Consider the following 27016-nt stretch of genomic DNA (forward strand, 5'->3'; position numbering starts at 1 on the left):
AATTTGCCTAGAAGCAGCAACTACCAATATTAACGTCATATTATCGCGTCTTTCGCTTTCGAACCGGCAAGCGTGCTTGTATTTACTTTATCGGAATCATAAATATTTCATTATTTCTGCTACCTACATGCTGTAACCGCCACTGTTAGAAAGGCCTCCGTCATACAATCAGAACAAACACAAAATTGGGATGTTACGAATCCTAGTATTTTAACGGCAAGAGCCTATTTTTCCCTTGTAACTGACTACACAATTAGAAGCTCGGTAGTCGGTGATAATTTTTACGACAAGGAACAAGTGTTCGTCTATGTGACAACGAAATTACTCTTTCGATTTCAATCGTGCTCAGGGTCAGTTGAACAATGACAGTAATATCATGCATATTTCTAAAAAGATGAGCACTTTTCTATTTATATTTCTTCATCAGCCATTATACTACCTGACAGTAGAATCATGCACACCGCCTGTGCATGATTTAAATACCGATAAACATAATTATCTTGACTTGGGAGATTTCCATTTCTCTTAATTCCCCTCTGCGGTCTTCTCAATAACTGACGCAATGCGTGGTTACCGTTTATAGATCACAGGGACTTTCCCTCACAGGAAATAAACCGATTGTTTAAAATTTATATGCAAATATGACATGAAAGATATGATGATTCTATAATTCACCTCTCCGAATATAAAGAACGTAGGACAATGTACGTATACGTACCAGCAGTTGCTTGAATTCAGAAAATTGGAAAATGTTTCTACATTTGGAACCCCTTTAAGTGATAGTTGAAGATATCACTCCATCAAACTGTTATCCCTACGCTTCAAAGGTAACAGAATCTTTTCCGACGATCGCAAAGTTTTTAATTTGGGCTACTGAATAGACGCTTGTCAATGATTGTCAACTGTTCATATGACGAATAACGATTTTTTTATCTGGAGGTTCCATGTCGTGTCTGAAGATTACACTATATCGATGTTTCTAGGAAAACAGTTATTTAAGAAAAGACAATTTGCCTGGAAGTAGCAACTACTAATATTTAAGTCAAGTTATCGCGTCTTTCAATTTCGAACTGGCAAGCGTAATTGCAATACTTTCTTAGAATCATGGATATTTAGTTATTTCTGCTACCTCCATGTTGTTACCGCAACAGTAAAGAAGGCCTATAATCTAGTCTCGTCTTTACTCTGACGAAAACATTGATGATTTTATGCTCTAGTTTACTGCGTGGCTGCGTGGAAAATACCACATAAATCTGTGGAGGACCTACTTACGTCAGCGAAATTAAAGAAAGGAACGTTGGCTTGAATTCAAACCTGTCTGTCATTGTAAACAACTCAATGTTCCCTGTCTTCCGGCGTTTTATTTGGTATAAAGAAAGAAACTGCGAGGCATTACAAACGGAAAAGTGAGAGGAAAGTATTTGTTCACGATGAGTAGTAATGAGACGCAGTCCGTAGAGCAGCGTTCATTGAACAAAACCACTGAAGTGCTACCGATCGAACCGGAACGAAGAAGACGTGAGGGTGGTAACGATGCAAACACATATTCCCAGAATTCAATCACAGTTTCTGACAAGGCCACAGGACCAAGAAATTTTAAATTAAGGATCCAAAATAACACTCTGGTCATAGCCCAACAATCACTCGCCAAACAACAGCAGCCAAACTGGGAGCGCACTTTGCATAAACGGGAAACAAAACGTGGCAACGGGGGTGAAGTACAATCAGACTCTTTTCCAAAGACGAAGGGCAGCCTTCTCGACCAACACAAGCGACCAGTAGAGTTGGTAGCCTGCCAACTTCAAACTCCAAACGAAGCCCATTGCCGAAAGGAAGACTCAGGTGGAATTGTTTCCTCCAGTATTGAAAAACCGATGCCCTTAATCAAGAAACAAGGGTATCTCAAAGGACCACAATGCGAGAGAATCCTGAAAAAACTTGTGATTTTGCAAGACAATGGACATTTTAACGAACACGAGCACTTAGTCACATCGTTACTTCAACGTTGTACCAATGGAATTGAACCTGACTTGGAGTTGGCCTTAAAAATAGAGCGAGGAGTGGCCTTTACTTATCAAAAAGAGTCTAAAAAGAGTAAGAGTATGTTTACCTCAGTCATACAATCAGAACAATCACAAAATTGCGATGTTACAAATCGTAGTATTTTAACGGCAAGAGCCTATGTTGCACTTGTAGCTGACTACACCGATAGATACTCGGTGAAGTTATCCCCACTCTTTGAATTTCTTCGACGCAGCGAGTTTCTTCTGCAAAATCACGATTCGCCAGAAGACTGGGCCGAGCTGTACTATACCTACGGATGCGTTTGGTTAACGTACATGAGCATTATTCCAGATGACCTGAGAAATGCGCAGGCGCGAGAGACCGCTCGGGATAAAGCAAAATATTACTATGAGCAAGCTGTCTCTTTCTGCCAAAGGGATAAACGACCGAGAGTTCAGATAAAAAAACAAACGTATTGTCATCTCAAACTAGCAGCACTGCTGTTAGACTGCAGTTTAACTGCCGCGCGCACCCAAGAAAAAGAAATCGCATTCAGTGATATTAGAAAAGCCAAAGAACACCTTGATTTTGTTCAGTATAGACTTAGTGAGAGTATACCCACGGGAACACAGGTACAGCTCTTAAAAACTCGATCTGATCAATTCTATCGTCAGAGATTATACCAACTGGCCAAAGAAACGGCCGAGGAGGCTTTTCAGCTCGCTTCCTCGAACAGATTTAACACTGAATTAGACGCCCTTCAAGAAAGGATCCAGTTTCTTGACGTAAAGCTCGAGGTTGCGAAAGAAGTTGCTATCGTGGAAATAGAAGATGCTCATACTGAAAGCTGCTATAGCGGCACCGAGTAAAGATCACGAGATTATAAACTTGAGGAAGACTGAAAGTATCACAATTGAATACTACAAGATCAAGATAATATTATCGGCTCTACTAAGTATATGACATACTCAGAGGTGGAAACACATTAACTCTGTCTGTTTTTATCATTCTTTTGCCCTTTGGCGTGTTTCCTTTTTTCCATTATCTACTCTATCTTATCTGTTCGCTTGCTTCCTTTTCACTACAATTTGAATAATGGTCGGTGATAATTTTTTCCGACAAGAACACAGGGAATTTTTGGTGATTCCCAAAGTGGGAAAAAACAGGAAATTTGTGGGGTTTTCTTGGGTTTTGGTTGTAATTTCCCAAATTGGGAAATGCTACCAAAACCAATGTTGGGTTCAAGTAAACCCATTGAAAACCCGCAAATTGGGATTTTAGTGTACCAACTTTAACCCAGGAATGGAGTTTTCCCGTCCCACATTTATCCCATTAATAGGATTTTATCAACCCACAAAAACTCCAAAATGTGATTCAATTGTCCCAGTTGAACCCCAATAGTGGGTTAATATTGGGCCATCAAAAACCCAAGGTATGGGATTACATTGGAACAGCTATACCCCAACCATAGCTTTTTATTGCCCCAGTTAATCCCCAATTAGTGGGATGACATTAACCAATTTAAACCCGAGGTATGGGAATATATTGGGATAGTAATACTCCAAGGATGGGTTTTTATTGCCCCTGTTAATCTTCAACGATGGGATAACACTGGCATACATATTTCCCGAACTACGGGATTTTGTTGGTTCAGAATGTCATTATAATCAAGTACCCTTTAACAATGTTGGTCCAGTTATAAAACACAAAATCAAGGTTTATTATTATTAATAGGGTTAACAATAACATTTATTTTAGATGACAATTCATTCATTTTCATGGTTAACAGCAACATTTACATATAAAATATACATAATATGAACATACTTTAATACTGAACAAGGCAGTGCTGTTCGTGCAGCCATATGTTTTTCACATGTTCACCGACTGATTAAAGAGAAATTTCTTTATGCACAATAATGTCCTGCATTTTCATGTTATTTAAGCTGGCCCCCTTCTTGATGGAACAGAATTGATAGTTCAACAATTTCTTTGCAACGATCTCTGTTAGCTGTGATACTGTCAATGTTGTCAAGGTATTTGCTTTCACTGAAAATCTACTTCTTAGCACTTTGACAATGTTGTCTCAATCGAGCTGTTCACGAAATACTGATTTAACAATCATCTGATAACCCTTTAGTGACAGACTAACTATATAAACCTCTCCCCACTTGATCAAAATAATGTTGTAGACCCATTTAATTGCTTCAACTTTGTCCAACAACCATACATTATGAAAAGTCAATGTGAGACAAAAGTCAATTGAATAATGCTGAGCGTGTTTAGGTACATATATTATCACTGAAGGAATCAGGTCAACCAAGCCACATACCTTTTGAACAGACTTGACTCTTTTGCATGCATCATTATCACTCTCTGACTAGAATGGGAAACCAAAGATTATCTATCAATCAATCATGTCCCATTTCACCGAAGAAATTAAATGATATCATTAAGGGCTGGGGATAGCTTCCAAAAAACATTACACACACAGAAAAAAAAACAGTTATCACCATAGCACCCCTCCCCCACTACATAAACTATGACTCTTCTCGTAGAATCACTGTAAGTACCACAGAAGTTAGCACGTCTTCATGTAGTTCAGGAATCTTGGGATCTTCATCACTCGAACATTTTCTCTATGTAACAGTAAAGAATGTATTGATTAATGGTCAAAATTTCAGCCTTCTCTCACACCTCAAAATATTTCGAATGACCTGCCCTCCAACAGGGTATCGGGGTATTGCATATCGTGCCATGGCATACCAGGTGTGGCATGAAAGAAATTCATGAAAGAAATTTACTAGGAAAGTTACCTTTGAATCAGATTTGTTCCTCCTATACCTTCGTTGTTCGTTGAAGTAGGCCTGCACATGTTTTACGATTCCCTCTTCGTTAAATCCTACTTCTGGCATACCACACTGGGGAGTAATTTCAGGAGCAAAACTTGCCAACTCTGCTTTTGCCTTGGGATTATTGCACTTTGGTACAACTCCCTTCCATTGGGTTGATGCTAACATTCCAATTCTTTTCCGTCTGCAATAAAAACAAAGAGAAGGTTTTTCACCCTTATCTCTATTTACAATGTGCTCGAGGGGTTTGTACCGGATCTGTGCAAACGCTCAAATTGGTTCCGTATGTAAGCTGTGTAACATAATATTGACAACGACAAACTATGTAAACAGAAATTACAGGAAGATCTATGGCAAACCATGAACAAGCTGTGTATAATCGGTCTTGTAATATTTCCAAACTCGCTGTTGTTCAGGTCAGCTCGTTTATTCACACTTTATATGTTTCCGAACTCAAATACCTTTGAAAAAATGAGAAACATTCCAAACGAACTTACTTTAGTAGGTAGGCGCTCTTTTGTTCCGGGGAGAAGAAGGCTATATCCTCCATTCGAGGTTTTACATTTGCAGGTGATGCCCTTCTTCCAGAGACGATCTTTCGTTCAGGAAAGAGTTTTGTAAATTCGGCTTTGAAGTGAACAGCTTTTCCATATGTCAGGCCAAGCCTGCCAAAGATTTGGGTATCAGCATCTCTTGTCATCAAATCCTTAATTCCTTCTTCGTTTAACAATTCTTCAGCTATAAACATAGGGCAGTTATACTTTAGAAAATGAGCAGAAGTTAGATAAATAGATAATACTTCATAAGCTTAATACTGAGGCTTTTTCCAGAGAGGCGGAATGTCTAGTATTTGAATTAACAGAGTCTAAGAGTAAGTTAAGCTTTAATTAATGGCGCCAAAAGTTATTTTATAGCAAGACTTATAGAATGATGGAATAACAGATAGGAAGAAAACTGAACTTCAAATCACTGAATTGAAAAAATGAGGTCATACACAATAATATGACTTGAGCTTTCATCAAACATCAACTGATAAGCTTACACTGTCAACAAAAGTTAAGCTTCGATACCTTCGAAGGACTTGGTCGTTTCATCTCCGAATATTTCTCGTACTTTGCACTTCGCTTTCTCTGCGTTTTCTACTTTTGGATTCTCAAATTCATCTGTACTTGTACTGTCAGAATTGGCCATTTTGTACAAATAATATACGAAAGACCGAGTTTTCTGCCACCTTTCTGATAGTACCTTGGCGCGATCTCTTAGCGCCGAAATCCTCGCTCAACCAGATCGTTTGCTGACCAAAACGTACGAGGGCTCGGTATTGCATCATGCGTTTTCGTCCTCGTGATTGGCTAACATATATTTTTGGCGCGGAATTTGTTTACCCGCGATTCTCTTTCATCGCACCATGGGTGTTGAAAATGGCGCATTATTATAACTGCATCGATTATGCGGGTATCAGCGGCCATCGCTAAGGGTCAACCCCCGGGCAACCCAAGGGCAACCCACGGGCTTAGCAGGGGATTTGTAGCAAAGGCATGCCCCGCACGTGGGGCATTAGAGCGCTTTTGCGTTTTTGGCAAAATACCCCGGGGCCATACCCACGGGATTTGCACGTAATCTGCTGTCTCAACGTTCAGCAGTTTTCGTCACAGGACAAGCAAGCTCGCTCGCTCGATGTTCTTCTAGCCCTCGAGCGGATAAAAAATTCAAGGCACTCGGCGATCCAAGAATCTGTTTATTGCATTTTAAGGAAAGCGACATCGATATTTCAATTTCATACGGTTAGTTCGCATTCGAAGCGTCTTGCCGATAGGAAGAGACAGTGTGATGAACAACCGCAAGCCAAGAAAGTTTGCCCCAGAAAGCTCGAATTTGAGGACTCCATAGAGACTTGTGTGGATTTTAGTGCTGATGTGGCTTCAGTAAACCATGATCACTCGTACTTTTGCATCGAGGAACAGGCAACACCGACTACATGTTGCCCAGGTTGCTCCAGGGGTGGGGGTATTTGTCCCAATTTTTTGCCCTACCCGAGGGGCTTTAGCATGTATTTGTCACGGCAGCTGTGACAAATGCCCCTGGGTGCCCGGGGGTCGACCCCTCGGGATGCCCGCTGATACCCGCATTATGACTAGTAGTTCAGAAAGAGTAAGGTCTACCTGGTCAAGAGATGACATTACAAGCTGTGAGTGTAAAGAAAAGCCGTTTAGACACGTTAACTGTCCTTGCTTTGGATGCCAGGGCAGAGCAACTGACCGAAAAACAGAGCTCCGAAATTGGAAAGAAACACATGAATTTGCGGTCGAAAACAGTTCTTACCAATCAGATGTTGACTCTGACATTTTTCACGATATTCTGCATGAACAAGATACTTATGATAAGCTGTGTGGGGAAGAGAACGGAACTCTACGAGACCCTGATTCTCCGCTAGTGGAACCGCTTGACAGTAGTGAACAAGAGGACGCTGATGACATCGATGTTGAAAAAAACCCTTTGAAAGAGAGAGTGGTTAAAGCTGTACTGGATGCTCTTAGAATAAAGCATCAAAGTGGGGCATCGGTAAGAACATTTAAGGATATTTTGGAGTACGGAAAGAAACTGTTCTCTCTTTCTCTAAACGAGGATGTGGATGTCGAGGTTTTGACAACCTTATGACAAAAAAGTTGGAACGATGTACGGTTGCTTTTAAAAGAGCAGGGATATGAAGATATTAAAGAATTCTTTGTTAGTTTCTGTTTTGAGGAAAAGGAAATCACAAAAGATGGAAAAAACTACCAAGAAAACTGTCTTCCATGGCACATACAACATCGTGGATAGCAAACAAGGAAAATGTCCTTACGGTGGTAATGCTGGTTACATAAAGTATTTGTATTTAGGTCTCAAGAATAGGGTGAAGAACTGGTTCAGAAATAAAACTATATGTAACAAATGCTTGCACATTGGATTAAGAAAGATCACTGGCTAGCAAATGGCTTGGATTACCGATTAAAGAAAGAGCTTTGGGATGGGAAGCGGTGATCAGAGCTCGAGTGGTTTTGGAACCCAGATAGCACATGGACTTTGCCAACCTGTTGTGTACACTGTGACATTCTCATACCTGCAAACCATCTCATTAACTCACAAGCTAAAGATCAAGATGGGGATAGCAATGTGAAAATCGTTGAGTTTCCTGTTTGTTTTGAATAATTTGAACACCGTATTAGGAAGACAAAAGGCTCCCCATTAAACGTGCCTCTTGTGGGGCACTTTGATGGCTGGCAGCCATTTGGTTCAAGCTACAGGGGGTCTGGATCCTTTGCAGTTTCTGTTGCTAACATTAAAAAGGCTGAAAGAAATCACGTGGAGGAAGTTTACGTGGTAAGTTTTGTGCCTTGTTCCCAAGTTCCTAATCTACCAAATGGATTGGACCCTTTCTGGCAGCCTGTAATGAATGATCTGTTTGAGGGATTTATTGAAGGTTACAAAGTGAACTACCCTAAAGGAATCACAATTCCAGGTATTGAACCATCTAATGAGGAAATAGTTCGATTGCTTTTACTGGAGTGGACAGCTGATCATCCTGGTCAATGCGAAACAGGGAAGTTTCTTAACCAGGGTAAATGTGCATGTCGCAGATGTAAACTGGTCGGTCGACATCTACAGAATAGCTCAAATACACACTATTACTATGGACAAATCGCTTGCATTTTAGACACCCTTGGGGAGAGAGGGTCATTGAATCAGAACTTGGAAATATTTTTGATATTGAGAATGAAACAAGACCAAGTGTTTGGAAAAGAATGTTATCAGAAAAAGGCTTTACCGGACCGTCCCTTTTTCACAAGTATCTTTACAACCTTTATGGATTTGACATTTTGAATCATCTTTTTTATGATGCCTATCACACAATTGCCCTGAATGTGGTCAAGAATCAGTTGTCTAGAGCTTTGGAGTTGGAGATGCTTGACAAAACAGGGCTTGATAAACAAATTGGTAACTTTCCATGGACTGGTGAATTAAAAGATGGCAGACTTCCAAAACAACTGGGTAAAGATTGCAAAGGTATTGGATATTGGAAAGCTAAGAGTTTCCAGAAATTTTCATTTCCAATGGCAGCATGCATTATAGAAAGCCAACTTACTAATGCTAAGGAATATGAAATTGTCTCCCTTATAGCAAGATTGACAGAGCTGCACTTTCATGGTGAAAGGAATGGATGGACTCTTGACATGATCAAACGGCACCAGAAATTGGCATGGCGGTTAAATATATTAGTGGAAGAAGTACAAGGGTTGGCATTGTGTACCATCTCAATGCACAACTTACTTCATATTCATGAAGACATCATAAATTTCTCAACCTCGGATAATGTTTGGTGTGCAGTGTATGAAAGAACTGTTAAGGAGTATGTAAAGATGTCTCACAATAGAAAAAACATCGAAGCTACATTTGCCCATGTAGAGTCAATAAGAGAGTACTCAAAATCAATGGAGGAAAAAGAACAAACTAGCCTTGGAAAGCATGATGTTTTACTGGCGAATTTGAAACTCTTGACAAATTCACATAACCCATAAATTTTTGTGAATGAAATAATATTATAAAACTCTGAATTTCCCCTTCCCTTGTTCTACATTATCATTATTGTTATTATTATTATTAAATCAGACATTGCTTTCAATGGAACTGTTTTTGCTTTTGGTGACAATTTCATAGTGTCCGCCAATGGACAAGAACATATAGTCCAGCTGCAAGGATTTTTTTCTGTCAACACTGATGGTAACTTGAACAGTTTATTAGGTCATGGATTTCTTTATCCATTGCATCTTACAGAGACTGGTGTAGTCGACACCCACTATTAGAGTGGCTTTGTCAAGGTTGAGAGCGAGCCAAATCCCAGGTCCATAGTGTTTAATGTTGCCAACATTTCCCGGAAAGTTATTCTGTACCCATACAATGACAATTTACTGACAGTAGTAGATTACATGCGTCATCATGAAAATTGTCCTTGTGAATTAATCGTACCTGTTTATCCTTAAAGAGGGGACATGATTCTTGTTCAGGTTGAGTGCTGTGGAGACATTTGGCATGGTCATGTACAAAGTGTAGATTTTGTCAACAGAACGGTAGATGTCTCCTTTTTCATTCCAAGTAGGAGACTTACTCATTACAATACATATGTGAGGGAATCACATGGCAGGTCAGTAAGGAATGTTGTGGCTTGGGATTCAATTACTGGAATTGCCGAAGGACACTGGAGTAGTATTTCAACATGGGTGAAGGCAACTTAAAAAAATATTGAATATTGTAATTAAGGCAAAATGCTGACTTTTTGGTATAAGCTCATAAGGAAATGTATCAACAATGCCATCAGCAGTATAGTTGTAGTATCCAATTTTTAATTTGATTTGATGTTTCTGTCACATGTTAATGTGGTTATAAACTTACATTTCATTAAGTGCATGCACTGAATTACCATACTTCTGGTTTTCAAATAAGCCTTACCCTTACATTGTAATGCTAACACAAGATTACTGAATTCTTTCCCACTCAATAGTCATAAGAAAAACAAATCTAGATTTAACTAAATTCTTTTCCAAGGTGGGAATTTCTTCTCCCTTTCATTTTCCAAAATTGGGAAAAGCATGTTGCAATATTTCCCAACTTGTGGAAAAATAGCCCCATTATTTTCCCATATTTTGGGAAATAAACCCATTGGTTTCCCAATTTTGGGATCTTGGAATATATATTACATATTTTCCCAAACTAAACACGGCATCGGGAAAACTTAACCCTAGCTTTAACCTTTCCCAAGGTGGGGATTTCTTGTCCCTTGCATTTCCCAAAATTGGGAATAACATCTTGAAATATTTCCCAACTTGTGCAAAAATAGTCCCATCATTTCCCCATATTCTGGGGAGAAAACCCATTGAATTACCAACATTGGTATTTTAAAAAAAAAATTCCCTTCATTCCCCTTTATTGTTTAATCATTAGCCATTATACTACCTGACCACAGAAACAGCCGAGAAGGCTAAAGTGTGGCGTCCTCTTATACATATAACTTAGAATTAAACCCTTTCATTGACATAATCAAAATACTGGGCAAGATATTTGAAACGTTCATTCTGCGCTAGCATTGCAGCTGGAGGTGCATGGACATAATTATCTTGACTAGAAACAGCCGAGAAGGTTCAAGCGTGGCTTCCTCCTACAGATATAACTCAGAATTAAACCCTCTAATTGAAATAATTAAAATACTGGGCAAGATACTTGAAAAATGCAATCTGCGTTAGCATTGCAGCTAACCGTGCATGATGTAAATACCGATAAATATAATTATCTTGACTTGGTGATTGCCATTTCTCTCAGTTATGTTACTACCCTCTGCGGGCTTCTCAATAACTGACGTAATGCGTGGTTATGGTTAAAATATCAAGGGACTTCCCCTCACAGGAAAATAAACCAACTGGTTAGAATTAATATGCAAATATCAGATGAAAGAGATGATTAATTTATAATTCACCTCTCCGAATTTAAAGAACGTAGGACAATCTACGTATCATTCTTTAAGAACAAAAGGAAACGTGGCTTTATTTCAAATAATTCTTGCCATTATCTCGATGAAAATCTTCTTTCACGGCTAAATCTACAAGAAACTCTAGCTCGCATTAACCGTAACAGATAGTGCTTTCGGGGAGAATATAAACATACTTCATCACAGAAACAGTGCATTCGACGTCTTCAGAGAAATATCTCTTTTTCCTAGTAGGAGGTAAACCGCATCTACCTTAAATTACACTGGTTCAAAATCACCAGTCCAAGGATACAACGCTGAACACAAGGTAATATTACTCGCGAACAAACATGGACGACCAACCAAGAAATACACCTGTTAGCGTTGGCGTTTATAGCAACGCTAAAGAAATTACAAAGGAGCGAACAGACCATGAGCAGGCAACTTGCACCGACATGAAAAGCTCGCTATCTAGGTTTCCTTTCAATGATTCAGTCTCGATTGCTCACACCAAATCTTTTACGTTAATGGTCTCAAGCTCCAGCGTCGTACTGGTCGGTCAGTCAAGCATAGAACAAGTAAACATTGATCATTGCTGTGGCCAAGAAAAGCTTTCTAAAGGAGCAGAAGCCCATTGCCGAAAGGCAGACTCAGATGGAATTGTTTCCTTCAGTATTGAAAAACCGATGCCCTTAATCGAGAAACAAGGGTATCTCAAAGACCCACAATGCGAGAGAATTCTGAGAAGACTTGAGATTTTGCAAGACAATGGACATTTTAACGAACACGAGCACTTAGTTACATCGTTGCTTCAACTTTGTTGTGATGGAAATGATCCTGACATGGAGTTGGCCTTAAAAATAGAGCGAGGAGTGGCGTTTGCTTATCAGAAAGAGTCTAGAAAGAGTAAGAGTATGTTTACCTTTGTCATACAAACAGAACGAACACAAAATTGGGATGTTACGAATCGTAGTATTTTAACGGCAAGAGCCTATTTTTCACTTGTTGCTTACTACAGAAATACAAAGTCGGTGAAGTTATCCCCGCTCTTTGAATTTCTTCGACGCAGCGAGTTTCTTCTGCAAAATCACGATTCCCCAGAAGACTGGGCCGAGCTGTATTGCATTTACGGATCCGTTTGGTTGAAGTATATGAGCATTATCCCTGATGACCTGAGGAATGCGCAGGCGCGAGAGACTGCTCGGGATAAAGCAAAATATTACTATGAGCAAGCTATCTCTTTCTGCCAAAGGGATAAACGACCGAGAGTTCAGATAAAGAAACAAACGTATTGTCATCTCGGATTAGCAGCACTGCTGTTAGACTGCAGTTCAACTGCCGCGCGCACCCAAGAAAAAGAAATCGCTCCCAGTGATATTAAGGAAGCCAAAGAACACCTTGATTTTGTTCAGTATAGACTTGGTAAGAGTATACCCACGGGAACACAGGTACAGCTCTTAAAAACTCGATCTGATCAATTCTATCGTCAGAGATTATACCAACTGGCCAAAGAAACGGCCGAGGAGGCTTTTCAGCTCGCTTCCTCGAATAGATTTAACACTGAATTAGACACTCTTCAAGAAAGGATCAAGTTTCTTGACGTAAAGCTTGAGGTTGCCAAAGAAGTTACTATCATGGAAATAGAAGATACCCATACTGAAAGCTGCTGTAGCGGCACCGAGTAAAGATCAAGAGATTATGAACTTGAAAAGGATTGAATAAGTATCACAATTAAATAAAACAAGATCGAAAGAATATCATATCTGTACTAAGTATACGACATACTCTGTGGTGGAAACACAGTAACTTTGCCTGTTTTTGACGTTCTTTTGATCATTCGTGTATTTACTTTTTGCCATTATTTATTTTATTTTATCTATTCGCTTGCTTCCTTTTCACTACAATTTGAATAGTGGTCAGTGATAAGTTTTTCGACAAGAAACAAGTATTCGACTATAATGTGTAACAGAGAAATTACTATTTCAATATCAATCGTGCTCAGGGTCAGGTGAACAATGATAGTAATATCATACATATTTCTAAAAATATGAGCGCCTTTTTACATATTTATTGTTTTATCGTCAGCCATTATACCACCTGACAATAGAAACGCCTGAGAAGGCTAAAGTGTGGCTTCCTCCTATGGATATAACTTAGAATTAAACCCTCTAATTAAATTAATTAAAATACTGGGCAAGATACTAGAAAAATTCAATCTGTGTTAGCATTGTAGCTAGCCGTGCATGATATATATACCGATAAACATAATTATCTTGACTTGGGGGATTGCCATTTCTCTTAATTAAGTTGCAACCCTTTGCGGGCTTCTCAATAACTGACGTAATACGTAGTTGTGGTCAAAATATCCAGAGATTTTTTCTTATGGTAAACCTATTAGTTAAAGTTTATAGAAAACATCAGAATGACTGGTATCATAAATAAACATGCTATTCGTCTCTCTAAATTAAAAAACGCATGGCAATTTACGTATTATCCTTTTCTTAACAAAACGAAAACATGGCTTTATTTAAAAACCCTGAGTCTGCCTTTCGGCAGACTCAGGGGAATTGTTTCCTTCAGTGTGGAAAAACCGATGCCCTTAATAAAAAAGCAAGGGTATCTCAAAAGACCTCAATACGAGAGAATTCTGGTAAAACTTGAGATTTTGCGAGACAATGGACAATTTAACGAACACGAGCATCGTTGCTTCAAAGTTGTGCCAATGGAAATAAACCTGACTTGCAGTTGGCCTTAAAAATAGAGGATCGGAAAGAGTCTAAAAGAGCAAGAGTGTGTTTACCTCAGTTATACAATCAGACAAAAACAAAACGTGTCATGTACTTAATTCAAATATTCTAATGGCAAAAGCCTACCTTTTACTTGTGGCTGACGTAAGAAAAAGAAAGCGTCAGCTCTTTGAATACCTTGAACGCAGCGAGTTTTTGTTTCAAAACTACGACTCGCCGGAGGATTGGGCCGAACTATATCAAAAATACGGTCGCGTTTGGCTGGATTGTATGAGCCTTATACCGGATGACCAGCGGAATGAGCCGGCAGGTATAACCGCCAGAGAAAATACAAGATACTATTTTGAGCAAGATATCTTTTACAGCCAAAAGGATCATCGAGTAAGGGTTAAGGTCAAAAGGAAAACGTACATTTATCTCAGTCTTACAACGTTACTCCTACATTGCGTTTCCACTGCCGCGCGAACCCAAGCGAAAGCTATTCCCTTAAGTGACATAAAAGAAGCTGAAGAACTCCTCAATTTCATTCAGCATGATCTTGATGACATCCTCTCAGGCACAAGAGTGCTGCTCTTGAAAAAGAGATCGGATCAGTTTTCTTTCCAAGGACTTCTGCAATTTACAAAGGAGTTAGCTGAGGAGGCTCCTCATCTCGCGTCCTCCAATAAATTTAACACCGAATTAGACTCTCCACAAGGACGTATAACGTTTCTCGACGATAATCTTGATAAAAACAAGTTAGTTGTTCCTACAGAACTCGAGCAATCAGGTAGCGAAACCTGTTGTAGTGAATAGAGATTGGCCGATTAAAATCAACATCTCGCCATTCAATTTCCTAACACAACTTACATGAACTGTCGACTAGTAAGACAGTTTCATTGTTAAGCAGTTATTCAATAAGAAGTCCATGAAATCGTGCAATCCAGTGAGGCTGTACTGAATGTATTGAAAATCACGCCATTATTTCTGAATCCATCGTCAGAAAATTGCAAAATTTACTTTACACTTTTAAATGTCTCCAAAATTTTTAAAAATTTTTTCAAGCTCCTCAAAGACTGAAACTAAGAAAATATCCAGAAGTTGCTTGAATCCAGAAATTGGAAGACACTTGAACATTTCTAATCCCTTAGAGCGATAGTTGAAGATATCACTCCATCAATCATATTTTCCTGCGCTTTTAACAGAAACAGAATATTCTCCGGTGATCGCAAAGCTTTTAATTTGGGTTACTGAATGGACGCTTGTCAATTATTGCAGTCATGGCCACTTTAACAAAACAGGATATAAAGGGCAAATGGGACACGATTTCGATACTCTATCAAGTGCGTGACATGTGCTAAATGCTGCACTATAAGATTGATATAGTCTGTTGGCTAATGTAAATTTGCATAAATGCTTATATGACTGAAAACGATTTTATTATTTAGGTACCGTTTCGGGTCTGAAGATTACACTATAACGATGTCTCTGGGAAAAAAGTCATTCGAGAAAAGAAAATTTGCCTAGAAGAAGCAACTACCAATATTTACGTCATGTTATCGCGTCTTTCGCTTTCGAACTGGCAAGCGTGCTTGTATTTACTTTATCAGAATCATAAATATTTCATTCTTTCTGCTACCTAAATGTTGTAACCGCCACTGTTATAAAGGCCTATAATATAGTCTCGTCTTTACTCTGACGAAAGCATTGATGATTTTCTGTTTCAGTTTACTGCGTGGCTGCGCGGAAAATATCTCATAAATCCGCCGAGGACATCCTTGCTTCGACGAGATTAAAGAAAGAATTCAAACACGTTTGTTGTTGTAAACAAATCAATCAAAGTTCCTTGTCTTCCGTCAAATAGTCACAAAAGTTTGGCGTTCTATTTGGTATAACTGCGAGGCATTACAAACGCTAGAGCAGGAAGAATATATTTACGGTGAGTAGTGACGAGACGTAGTGCCAACGGGGGGGAGGTACAATCAGACTCTGCTCCAAAGACAAAGGGGTAGCCTTCTAGACCAATACAGACGACCTGCAGCATTGGTGGCCTGCCAACTTCAAACTTTTGGGGAAACGCAACACTTTTCACAGACTGAGTGGCGCGATACTTTCATTGCCAGCGATGACCCTCCATTGATCCAATTTAAACGAAAAACAGGGATGTCTAAACGGACAAGAGTGCGAGAGATTCGTGAAAAAACTTGAGCTTCTGTAGGTCGCAGGAAAGTTTGCTGAATATGAGCACCTTGTTACTGCGTGTATTTAACGTTTTGCGGATGGGGAAATCCGGACATGGAGTTGGCCTTAAAAATACAGCGAGGAGTGGCCTTTTCTTATCAGAAAGAATCTAAAAAGAGCAAATGTATGTTTTCCTCAGTCATACAATCAGAACAAACACTAAATTGCGATGTTACGAATCCTAGTATTTTAACGGCAAGATCCTATTTTTCATTTGTAGCTGACTACACAAATAGAAAGTCGGTGGCCGGTGATAATTTTTTCAACAAGGAACAAGTGTTCGTCTATAATGTGTGACAGCGAAATTACTATTTTAATTTCAATCCTGGTCAGGGTCAGGTGAACAATGATAGTAATATCATGCATATTTTTAAAAAGATGAGCACTTTTCTATTTATATCTCTTCGTCAGCCATTATACCACCTGACAATAGAAACAGCCGAGAAGGCTTAAGTGTGGCTTCCTCCTATAGATATAACTTAGAATTAAATCTTCTAATTGAAATAATCAAAATACAGGGCAAGATACTTGAAAAATTAAATCTGCGTCAGCATTGCAGCTAGCCGTGCATGATGTAAATACCGAAAAACATAATTATCTTGACTTGGGGGATTGCCATTTCTCTTAATTATGTTGCTACCCTCTGCGGGCCTCTCAATAACTGACGTAATGCGCGTTTATATATCACAGGGACTTTCCCTCACAGGAAATAAACCGATTGGTTAAAATTTATATGCAAATATGACATGAAAGATATGATGACTCTATAATTCACCTCTCCGAATTTAAAGAAAGTAGGACAATGTATACGTATCATCCTTTTCTTAACAAAACGAAAACATGGCTTTGTTTTAAATAATTCTTGCGATTATCTCGACGGAAACCTTCTTTCACGGCTAAATCTACAAGAAACTATGGCTTTCACTAACTGGAACAGAGCATCTTTATGGTGCTGTCGGGGAAGAACATAAACAAACTTCGTCACCGAAACAGATTATTCGACGTCTTCGTCTTCTTTCTTCTAGCAGGTTCAAAATCACCAGTCCAAGGATACAACGCTGGAAACAACGAATTATTACTCTTGAACAAACATGGATGACCAAACAAGAAATACGCCTGTAAGCGTTGGCGTTAATAGCAACGCTAAACAAATTGCAAAAGAGCGCACAGACCATGGACAGACAACTTGCACCGAAATGAAAGGCTCGTTATCTAGGTTTCCTTCCGATGATTCAGTCTCGATTGTTTCTGAAGTAAGATCTAAAGCACACACCAAATCTTTGACGTTAATGGTCTCAAGCTCAAGCGTCGTACTGGTCGGTCAGTCAAGCATAGAACAAGGAAAAAATGATCATTGCTGTGGCCAAGAAAAGCTTTCTAAAGAAGTACAAGCCCATTGTCGAAAGGTAGACTCAGATGGAATTGTTTCATACAATGTTGAAAAACCGATGCCCTTAATCAAGAAACAAGGGTATCTCAAAGGACCACAATGCGAGAGAATCCTGGAAAAGCTTGAGATTTTGCAAGACAATGGACATTTTAACGAACACGAGCAATTAGTCACGTCGTTGCTTCAGCGTTGTGCCAATGGAAAGGAACCTGACTTGGAGTTGGCCTTAAAAATAGAGCGAGGAGTGGCCTTTACTTATCAGAGAGAGTCTCGAAAAAGCAAGAGTATGTTTACCTCAGTCATACAATCAGACAAAAACAAAACGTGTCATGCACTTAATTCGAATATTCTGATGGCAAGAGCCTACTTTTTACTTGTGGCTGACAAAAGAAGAAGAAAGCGTGTGAAGTTACCTAGGCTCTTTGAATACCTTGAGCGCAGCGAGTTTTTGTTGCAAAACTACGACTCGCCGGAAGATTGGGCCGAACTCTACCAAAAATACGGTCACCTTTGGATGGATCGCATGAGCCTTATACCGGATGACCAGCGGAATGCACAGGCGCGTACAATCGTCAAAGAAAAGGCGATATACTGTCTTAAGAAAGCTATCTCTTGCAGCCAAGAGGATCCTCGACTAAGGGTCCAGGCCAAAAGGCAAAGGTACACTCATCTCAGTCTTGCAGCATTACGCCTTGATTGTGTTTCAACTGCTACGCGAACCCAAGCGAAACCTATTCCATTAACTGACATAAAAGAAGCAGAAGAACACCTCAATTTCATTCAGCATAATCTTGGTGACAGTATCCCCACAGGCACAAGAGTACTGCTCTTGAAAAAACGATCGGATCAGTTTTATCGCCAAGGGCGTCTGCAACTTGCAAAGGAGAAACCTGAGGAGGCTCTTAATCTCGCCTCCTCTAATAAATTTAACACCGAAATAGACCCACTGCAAGGACGTATAACGTTTCTCGACGATAAAATTGAAAAAAACAAGCTAGTTGTTTCTACAGAACTCGAGCATTCAAGTAGCGAAACCTGTTGCAGTGAATAAATATTGGAAAGATGGAGAAAGATGTCGATGCAAAAAGGAAATCTAGTCCAAAAGGTTCGAGCCAAAAAAATTACTAAATAAATAAGTAAATGCTCCAAAATTATTTGGGAACAAAAGTCGTCCAATAAGATGGCCTTCATGGCGATTTCTCTGATTGTTCTTTACTCTTCCTTTCATTTATTTTTCCAGAATATTTCTTCCGAACCAATCATTCAAGTCTTTTTCTTTCCATTCGAGAAAAATATCAGTTTCTTCGCCTTCCCTCTAAAACCGCAGGTCGATGAGTACATAATAATTCTTCGATTCCTGAATAGTGGCAAACCAGAAAGAAAAAGTGTTGTTATTGTGCAATTTTGAAAATTTTTTTCTGAAAAAGTTCGCCTTAGCCGACGCAGATTAAAATTAACATCACGTCATTCAATTTCCTGACAAAACTGACAAGGATTGTCGCCTGGTAAGAGAGTTCTGCTTTCATTGTTAAGCAGTTTACTGACCTCGTTCAACAGCAAAGGAAAGTACAAATGATGTAATGATATAATGCCTGATGACTCACGCGACGAATTTTTGCCAGAAAACGAACGTGAGGGATGCAAAAAACTAAGCCACTATCTACGCACCTACGTTAGCAGTCGCCAGCAGTCGCTAACAGTCGCCTGGGTTATTATATCGTGTTGCGTCAGTATTGCAGCAAGCCGTATTAAGCAATAACAAAGATATAAAGGGAATTTCCCTTTTGATGACAATAAACCTATTCATATGTAAATTGCATTTATGAGGGCTGAATACTTAAACTTTCAAGAAAAATTCGCGAGGGATCTCTTTGATGAAAGTTGCTTTTTCGACCATAATTTCAAGAAACCCTCGCTGCAAACAGATCGAAACAATCATTTTTCAATAGAAATTTGAACTCGCAAGCCCTAATTAAATCACACCCGAAGAAATAGCTTAAAAGTCGGAGAAGCATTTTGGACATATTAACATCAACAACGAACCACGAAACAAAACAGAAATGGTGTGAACATGAACGTAAAGTCGCACATTGCAGCATGATTCTAGTCGGCCAGTCAAACAAAGAACGAGTAAGATGTAGTCATTGCTGTGACCAATGCAGGCTTCAGTGCGAAAATAGTCCAAAAGAACCCGATCTGATACCTAACAAAGATACCTGACAAAGACACCTAACAAACATAAATGGACTTCTTTGACAGGAAATCAACAAAGTCCATTCCCTTTAACCTAGCGAGATCATACCCCTTAACACTGGGTTTAAAAGTGCTCCAGACTAAAAATTTTGTGCTCCAGGGTAAGATTTTCAGTGCGCTCCAAAAATACCCGGCCAAACAGATCTGCGAAAACCATGACCAGCTCCAGTAACAACGTGATTAACGCATTGAAAGCGATGAATATAATTATGTTCGTGGTCCTTATTGTTCTCGTCGCACTCCTGATGTGCGCCTGTATACGCTCACGGCACATAACGAAGGTGATCCCGGTTGGGGAAGTGAAAAGACAAGTTCATCACAACGTGGAAGTGTTTCACATTTCGTACGTTCTGTGTTGGCAACGTATGTATCAAGCACTCTAGAGAGCTGAAGAAAAATTTCACTAGTTCTCTCTTTTTTCATCAAATGCGTCTCTTTCCCTTAATAAAAGAGAGTATGGTGATTCTTCCTCAAAATAAACAGGACACTATTCCCAAAGCGCTCACTATTTTCCTTCATCACATCGAGTCTATCTTCATGGCACTGTGGTAAAGTGTCCATTTTAAAATTTCGCAAGTTGCCCCGTATTTCATTGCAAAAATCTTTCAAGCAAAGGTCTTTCACGGTCTAGTTGAGGCAGGATGTGGTTTGCATTTAACAACTGAAAGCTTTTTAGAGGTGGAAGTAAGAAAAGTACATCACGATTTTTTAAACCTTCTGGGGAGCAAGGAAATTGCTTCTAGTTATCACTGGCTTTGAAAGTGCTGGTTAGAATTGCATTGCTTGATTAGTAAGGGTAATTCATTAGTTTTGTTTTAATTAATCATGAGGTTTGTGAAACCGAAACTTTACAAATTTGAGAATCAACTGTATCATTATGTAAAAGAATGTAAGAAATTAAGACTTTTCGAAAAATTGTATCAATGTATTTCCTGCGAAAAGCCCTGATTAATGAATATTTATGAAAATTATACAAATAAAAAAAAGCTCGTATTGATTTTCTTGTACAAAACCATTGGTGTTACTGTTTAGCGCCCTCTAAAGGCTTAATCACAATGACAAGATCACAATGGCGTTCAAAGGTTCCTTTTCAATAGTTATAAGTAAAAATAAAGGTTTTCAAAATGCTCTAAAGTTATATTGTAAGAAGATACCTTTCAAATCAGTTAAATTACTGTTATAGTGAACGGAAGCCTCTGAGACAATTTGACGAGTTGGAATAATACAAATCGCTTAGATTGTACTTGTAGCTTAGTTTCAACATTTGTTTGTCTCTCTTTTCTTGCGATGCAACATATACAGAAATAAAGTGAAGGGTACACTTCATCGTATGGCCGCGTCTTGCTCGGTAATCCCTATTGGCAAAGTGGCTATAGTCAACAGTCTTTGCAATTTTCCTTTGTGGACGGGATGAAATGGTTGACCATCCACAGACATCTCTCTCTTTTGTAATATACCGTCGCATACCCCGAGCCCAACGATACACTTCAGAATGTCTTCTTCCTGAAAAAGAAAAAATTATAAATAACTGTAAATTTCCTTCTCTTCAAAGATCTTGATGGACCCTTAATCTTTTATATGTAATTCAGGAACTTAGTACCGGAACCACATAGGGACGCAAATTAAGATACTCACTACTTCTCCTGGAACTACCAACCCAGGCAACTTTTTTCAAAGTGGACGAAGTCTCGAGTGGTGTACATGCATAAGTTACCCAGGAAGCCCATTTTATCTTATAAAATTCCTTCCGATATCTTCTTCTCTCGTATCACGGCGACTTTTTCCGTTTATTGCTGTGCCTGTGAGCTGTTATTTAAAATCTGATTAGTTCGTTTTGACACACCTATACGCATCCGATGTTTGGGTTCAATAATTATTGTACAGCCTAAAGTTAACTAATATCGAGGGTCAGTTCGGTACGCAAAAAGAAGACTTTATCAAAGGCATTACCATTTCCACCGTGTTCAAGACTTCTTTGGTAAGAACAGGTGTATCAGGCAAAATTCCTCGTCTGACGTACGGTGAGTGCACTGGGCACTGACTTAAGATGGCCAGAGCTGCCACTAACGCCGATCCGCCCCAATTGGAAACACCCGAGGTGATCAAATGATCAGTGGCAACCGTAGTAGCGATGTGTTGTCCATTTTTAATGCCATCGACGACCATTTGGTGGACCTTTCCCATTCCGATCTCATTACCACCATCACCGATTCCGATTGTGGCAATTTTTCCTGACTTTTTAGCTGAAAGAGAGGAATAAGGTCCATATAAAGTACCTTGTTGAGAGAAGTCTCATAATTCCGTCACCGTTATGAGAGATTTTATGGTAAATGAGTTAAAAAAGATTGCTCTGAGTGAGGTCCTCATGTTATACCATTTTTTGTTTTGATGATAAAAGCGCATGGAGACAAATTTCATCGAATAAACTCTTCGAAGTCGATTTTTAGTAAGATTAACTTCTTTTGATAAGTTGGCGATTCTCCGGCAAATTAACATTTACTAATCAAGAAACGGCATTTACAAATTTCCTTGAAAGTCATTACAATGTCGTAAATGTCTCAAACACTCAGATCAAAATATCTTGGCGCAGGGCTTGTAAGTACACTTCCCATTAACTTATAATTATAGCTACCTTGAATGAAAACTTCGTCCACTGGACTGACTTTACAAATCTCGGACAAGTCCCTTGCTTTCATGGTCATGTAACGGCCCTCTTCTGTCCTACCAACCGCTTCTATGGCAACTAAAGCGTCAAACTTTGGACTCATTTGATTCGTTGGATTGTGAAACAGCAACGTTTGAGCAGCTGCTCTGACCCCGCCAGAGCCATGTGTCCGTTGTGGCGTGAACTCCACAACACAAGCTTTGTTTCTCAAAAATGTTTCGACAAGTACCTGCACTAATTTGACGTGATAGTAACTTGCAATAAATGTCACCTCCTTTCCAAGGGCTTTGAGAGCTTTACCAAGTGCAATTGCCCCAAGGGGACCATCCGTTTCATCTGGAAACTCATCATTGGTATTGCAAGGGAAACCGAAATGTATTCCTACAAATGACGAGTGTGATAAAACGAGTGCGGCCCGCAGAAGCTCGTCAGCAATGTGAAGTTTAGCGATGCCCCTTTCTCCGATGTCGTCTTGAATCTCCTTTTCGAGACCACGAAGACTGAGGACTGCGCTTTCAGAAATCAAAGAAGCAGTGAAAGGTTTGTCTTTTAATGTTACTACTTGTGGCTTGGTATCTACATGAACAGGCGGATGTTTCATGATGAATTCTGCTACGGTTGTATCACTTGCGATCAACTGCTCCATATTGTCAGTAAAGGTCAGCGGTAAGCCTGTCGGAGAAAGAGTGAAATACTTAGATAAAGAGAAAGATGTTTTTCGTCTTGTTACCAGCGTGGGACAAAGAAAAAAATTTGTAGTCTCCATGAGCAATCGATCCTCAGACCTTCGGATTCCGCGCTCCGATGTTCTACCACTGAGCCACAGGGACTCCACGGTGAGCGAAGTCAATTTCGAATTTCATATGACAAGCGTCCTGCATACTGCTTGGATCAGCAATGTCGATAGCGTCATAGTTGTAAACAAAATAAGAGAGATTGGTAAGTTTTGAGCTCGGTAAAGAAATAGAGAAAGATTTTTTTCGTCTTGCCACAAGCGTGGAACAAAGAAAAAATTCTGAGTCCTAGCAGTATGCAGGACGCGTGTTCGGTTCCTCATGGGGACTCAGAATTTTTTTTTCATCCCACGATCGTAACAAGATGAAAAACATCTTTCTGTATTACCGAACTCACTTACCATCTCTCCTATTCTATTTACTCAGATGAACTCACCAAATTAATAATCGCTTTATATTTCGTAAGCTATGTGTAGAAATCAAGTTAGATTTTGTGTTCTCTTTCTTTTCCTGAAAAGGCAAACTGAGAAGTTTAACTCGTGAGATCTACTCCACAACGCGTTATCAACATCCAGTGCCGATTATGAGCCAGGGAGTTAAATATGACGTCGTTGAAATCATTTAAAATCGTGCGATTATTTCTAAATCCATCGTTAGAAATTTGCAAATTAACAAAACACTTTCAAAATGTCTCCAAAATTTCAAGTAAATTTGTTCAAGCTCCTCAAAGACTGAAACTAAGAAAATATCCAGCAGCTGCTTGAATTCAGAAAACTGCAAAACATTTCAACATTTCTAATCCATTAAAGCGATAGTTGAAGATATCACTTCATCAATCTGATTTCCCTGCATCTCAAAGACAACAGAATCTTTTCCGACGATCGCAAAGTTTTTAATTTGGGTTACTGAATGGACGCCTGTCAATGATTGTAGTCATGACGACTGTAACAAAAGAGGAAGTAAAGGGCAAAGGGGACACATGACAAATTTCGGTACTTTATCACATGCGTGACGTGTGCTCAATGCTGAACTAGAAGATTGATAGTGTCTGTTGTTGAATGTAAATTTGCATAAACTGTCAATATGGCTAAAACGATTTTATCATTTGAAGGTGCCACTTCGGGTCTGAAGATTACACTACAACGATGTTTCTGGGGAAAAAGTCATTCGAGAAAGGACAATTTTCCTAGAAGTAGCAACTACTAGGGTTTACGTGATGTTATCGTGTCTTCAGCATTCGAACTGGCAGACGTACTAGTAGTACTTTCTCGGAATCGTGAATATTTCACTATTTCAGCTACCTACATGTTGTCACCGCCACGGTTGAGAAGGCCTATAATTTAGTCTCGTCTTTACTCTGACGAAAACATTGACGATTTTCTGTTCCAATTTACTGCGTGGCTGCGTGGAAAATACCACATAAATCTGTGGAGGACCTACTTGCGTCGACGAGATTAAAGAAAGAGACGTTGGCTTGAATTCAAACTTGTCTGTCATTGTAAACAACTCAATGTTCCCTGTTTTCCGGTGTTTCATTTGGTGTAAAGAAAGAAACTGCGAGGGATTACAAACGAAAGAGCGAGAGGAAAGTATTTGTTCACGATGAGTAGTAATGAGACGCAGTCTACAGAGCAGTGTTCATCGAACGAAACCGTTGAAATGCTACCGATGGAACTGGAACGAAGAAGATGTGAGGTTGGTAACGGTGCAAACACACTGTATTATGAGAATTCAATCTCAGTTTCTGACAAAGCCACAGAACCAAGAAATTTGAACTTAAGGATCGAAAATAGGAGTCTGGTCATAGTCCAACAATCACTCACCAAACAGCAGCAGCCTAACTGGGAGCACACTTTCCTTAAACGGGAAACAAAACATGCCAACGGGGGTGAAGTACAATCAGACTCTGCTCCAAAGACAAAGGGCAGCCTTCTAGACCAACACAAGCGACCAGCGGAGTTGGTAGCTTGCCAGCTTCAAACTTTTGGGGATACGCAACAACGTTCACAGACTGAGTGGCGTGATACTTTCATTGCCAGTGTTGACCCACCGATGCCTTTGATCGAAAAACAAGGATATCTAAACGGACAAGAGTGCGAGAGAATCCTGAAAAAACTTGAGTTTCTGCAGGACGAAGGAAAGTTTGCTGAACATGAGCACCTTGTTACTGCCTGTATTCAACGTTTTACAGCTGGCGAAAATCCGGACATGGAGTTGGCCTTGAAAATAGAGCGAGGAGTGGCCTCTTCGTACCAAAAAGAATTCAAAAACAGCAAACGTATGTTTATCTCGGTTATAAAATCAGAAAAAACAAAAAATTGTGATGTTATGAATCCTAGTATTTTAACGGCAAGAGCCTATTTTTTACTTGTAGCTGACTACAGAAATAGAAAGTCGGTGAAGTTTTCCCCTCTATTTGAATTTCTTCAACGCAGCGAGTTTCTTCTGCAAAATCACGATTCCCCAGAAGACTGGGCCGAGCTGTATTACAACTATGCATCCGTTTGGTTGAAGTATATGAGCATTATCCCTGATGACCTGAGAAATGCACAGGCGCGAGAGACCGCCCGGGATAAAGCAAAATATTATTATGAGCAAGCTGTTTCTTTCTGCCGAAGGGATAAACGACCGAGAGTTCAGATAAAAAAACAAACCTATTGTCATCTCAAGTTAGCAGCACTGCTGTTAGACTGCAGTTCAACTGCCGCGCGCACCCAAGAAAAAGAAGTTGCACCCAGTGATATCAAGAAAGCCAAAGAACACCTTGATTTTGTTCAGTATAGACTTGGTGAGAGTGTACCTACAGGAACACAGGTACAGCTCTTAAAAACTCGATCTGATCAATTCTATCGTCAGAGATTATACCAACTGGCCAAAGAAACGGCCGAGGAGGCTTTTCAGCTCGCTTCCTCGAATAGATTTAACACTGAATTAGACACTCTTCAAGAGAGGATCCAGTTTCTTGACGTAAAGCTCGAGGTTGCGAAAGAAGTTGCTATCATGGAAATAGAAGATACCCATACTGAAAGCTGCTATAGCGGCACCGAGTAAAGATCAAGAGATTATAAACTTGAAAAGGATTGAATAAGTATCACAATTAAATAAAACAAGATCGAAAGAATATTATATCTATAATTAGTATCTGACATGTGGAAATGACATTCTTTTGCCCTGTTGCGTATATACTATTTGCTCAATTTTATCTGTTCGCTTGCTTTCTTTTCACTAGAATTTAACAATGGTTGGTGACAATTCTTTCGACAAGGTACAAGAGTTCGTCTATGATGTGTGACAGAGAAATTGCTATTTCAATTTCAATCGTGCTCAGGGTCAAGTGACAGCAACAATGACAGTAATATCATGCATATTTCTATAAATATGAGCACTTTTCTATATATATTTAACCGTCAGCCATTATCCCACCTTACAATAGAAATAACCGAGAAGGCTTAACTGTGGCTTCCTCCTGTAGATATAACTTAGAATTAAACCCTCTAATTGAAATAATCGGAATACTGGGTAAGATACTTGAAAATTTCAATCTGCGTCAGCATTGCAGCCAGCCGTGCATGATGTAAATACGGATGGACATAATTATCTTGACTTAAGGGATTGCCATTTCTCTCAATTATGTTGCTACCCTCTGCGGGCTTCT

General features: G+C 39.4%; 4 protein-coding genes and 3 pseudogenes across 5 annotated transcripts in view; 6 read left to right on the top strand and 1 right to left on the bottom strand.

The window, feature by feature from the left end:
• The first annotated feature begins 657 nt into the window (after nucleotides 1-657).
• Nucleotides 658-3921, top strand: LOC149042131 (uncharacterized). The gene is made up of 2 exons (XM_089212161.1): nucleotides 658-827; nucleotides 1218-3921. Exon 2 carries the CDS (start codon nucleotides 1431-1433, stop codon nucleotides 2871-2873), a length of 1443 nt encoding a protein of 480 aa, XP_089068287.1. The 5' UTR covers nucleotides 658-827; nucleotides 1218-1430; the 3' UTR covers nucleotides 2874-3921.
• Nucleotides 3922-6986: 3065 nt separating this feature from the next.
• Nucleotides 6987-9412, top strand: LOC149042132 (uncharacterized; annotated as a pseudogene).
• An 87-nt stretch (nucleotides 9413-9499) lies between these two features.
• Nucleotides 9500-10126, top strand: LOC113670523 (uncharacterized; annotated as a pseudogene).
• A 1442-nt stretch (nucleotides 10127-11568) lies between these two features.
• Nucleotides 11569-26874, top strand: LOC113670520 (uncharacterized). 2 transcript variants are annotated; one of them, XM_027186678.2, is made up of 2 exons: nucleotides 11569-13000; nucleotides 26289-26479. In XM_027186678.2, the coding sequence occupies exons 1-2, from the start codon at nucleotides 11703-11705 to the stop codon at nucleotides 26410-26412; spliced, it is 1422 nt and encodes a 473-aa protein (XP_027042479.2). In that variant the 5' UTR covers nucleotides 11569-11702; the 3' UTR covers nucleotides 26413-26479. The 2 variants fall into 2 exon arrangements, with proteins under 2 accessions (XP_027042479.2, XP_089068285.1); XM_089212159.1 differs by lacking the exon at nucleotides 11569-13000 and having other exon boundaries at nucleotides 24370-26874.
• Nucleotides 13775-14894, top strand: LOC149042133 (uncharacterized; annotated as a pseudogene).
• On the top strand, nucleotides 17009-19523 carry LOC113670521 (uncharacterized). The gene has a single exon (XM_027186679.2). It carries the CDS (start codon nucleotides 17411-17413, stop codon nucleotides 18758-18760), a length of 1350 nt encoding a protein of 449 aa, XP_027042480.2. The 5' UTR covers nucleotides 17009-17410; the 3' UTR covers nucleotides 18761-19523.
• LOC113670518 (D-glutamate cyclase, mitochondrial) overlaps nucleotides 20867-27016 on the bottom strand; it is a 28491-nt gene continuing 22341 nt past the window's right edge. The window contains exons 3-5 of the mRNA XM_089212155.1: nucleotides 22595-23299; nucleotides 21913-22205; nucleotides 20867-21465 (exon numbers count right to left, since the gene is read on the bottom strand). Coding sequence (XP_089068281.1) covers nucleotides 21286-21465; nucleotides 21913-22205; nucleotides 22595-23299 — 1178 coding nt within the window. The 3' untranslated portion in view covers nucleotides 20867-21285. The remainder of the gene's footprint in view (nucleotides 21466-21912; nucleotides 22206-22594; nucleotides 23300-27016) is intronic.

The sequence above is a fragment of the Pocillopora damicornis genome, chromosome 7, assembly GCF_964200805.1.
Source record: "Pocillopora damicornis chromosome 7, jaPocDami1.2, whole genome shotgun sequence".
Taxonomy (NCBI): domain Eukaryota; kingdom Metazoa; phylum Cnidaria; class Anthozoa; order Scleractinia; family Pocilloporidae; genus Pocillopora; species Pocillopora damicornis.

Bases quoted from the DNA above. Each gene is read 5' to 3' on its own strand.
- LOC149042131 (XM_089212161.1), top strand. From the start codon at position 1,431: ATGAGTAGTAATGAGACGCAGTCCGTAGAGCAGCGTTCATTGAACAAA.
- LOC113670520 (XM_089212159.1), top strand. From the start codon at position 24,964: ATGAGTAGTAATGAGACGCAGTCTACAGAGCAGTGTTCATCGAACGAA.
- LOC113670521 (XM_027186679.2), top strand. From the start codon at position 17,411: ATGGATGACCAAACAAGAAATACGCCTGTAAGCGTTGGCGTTAATAGC.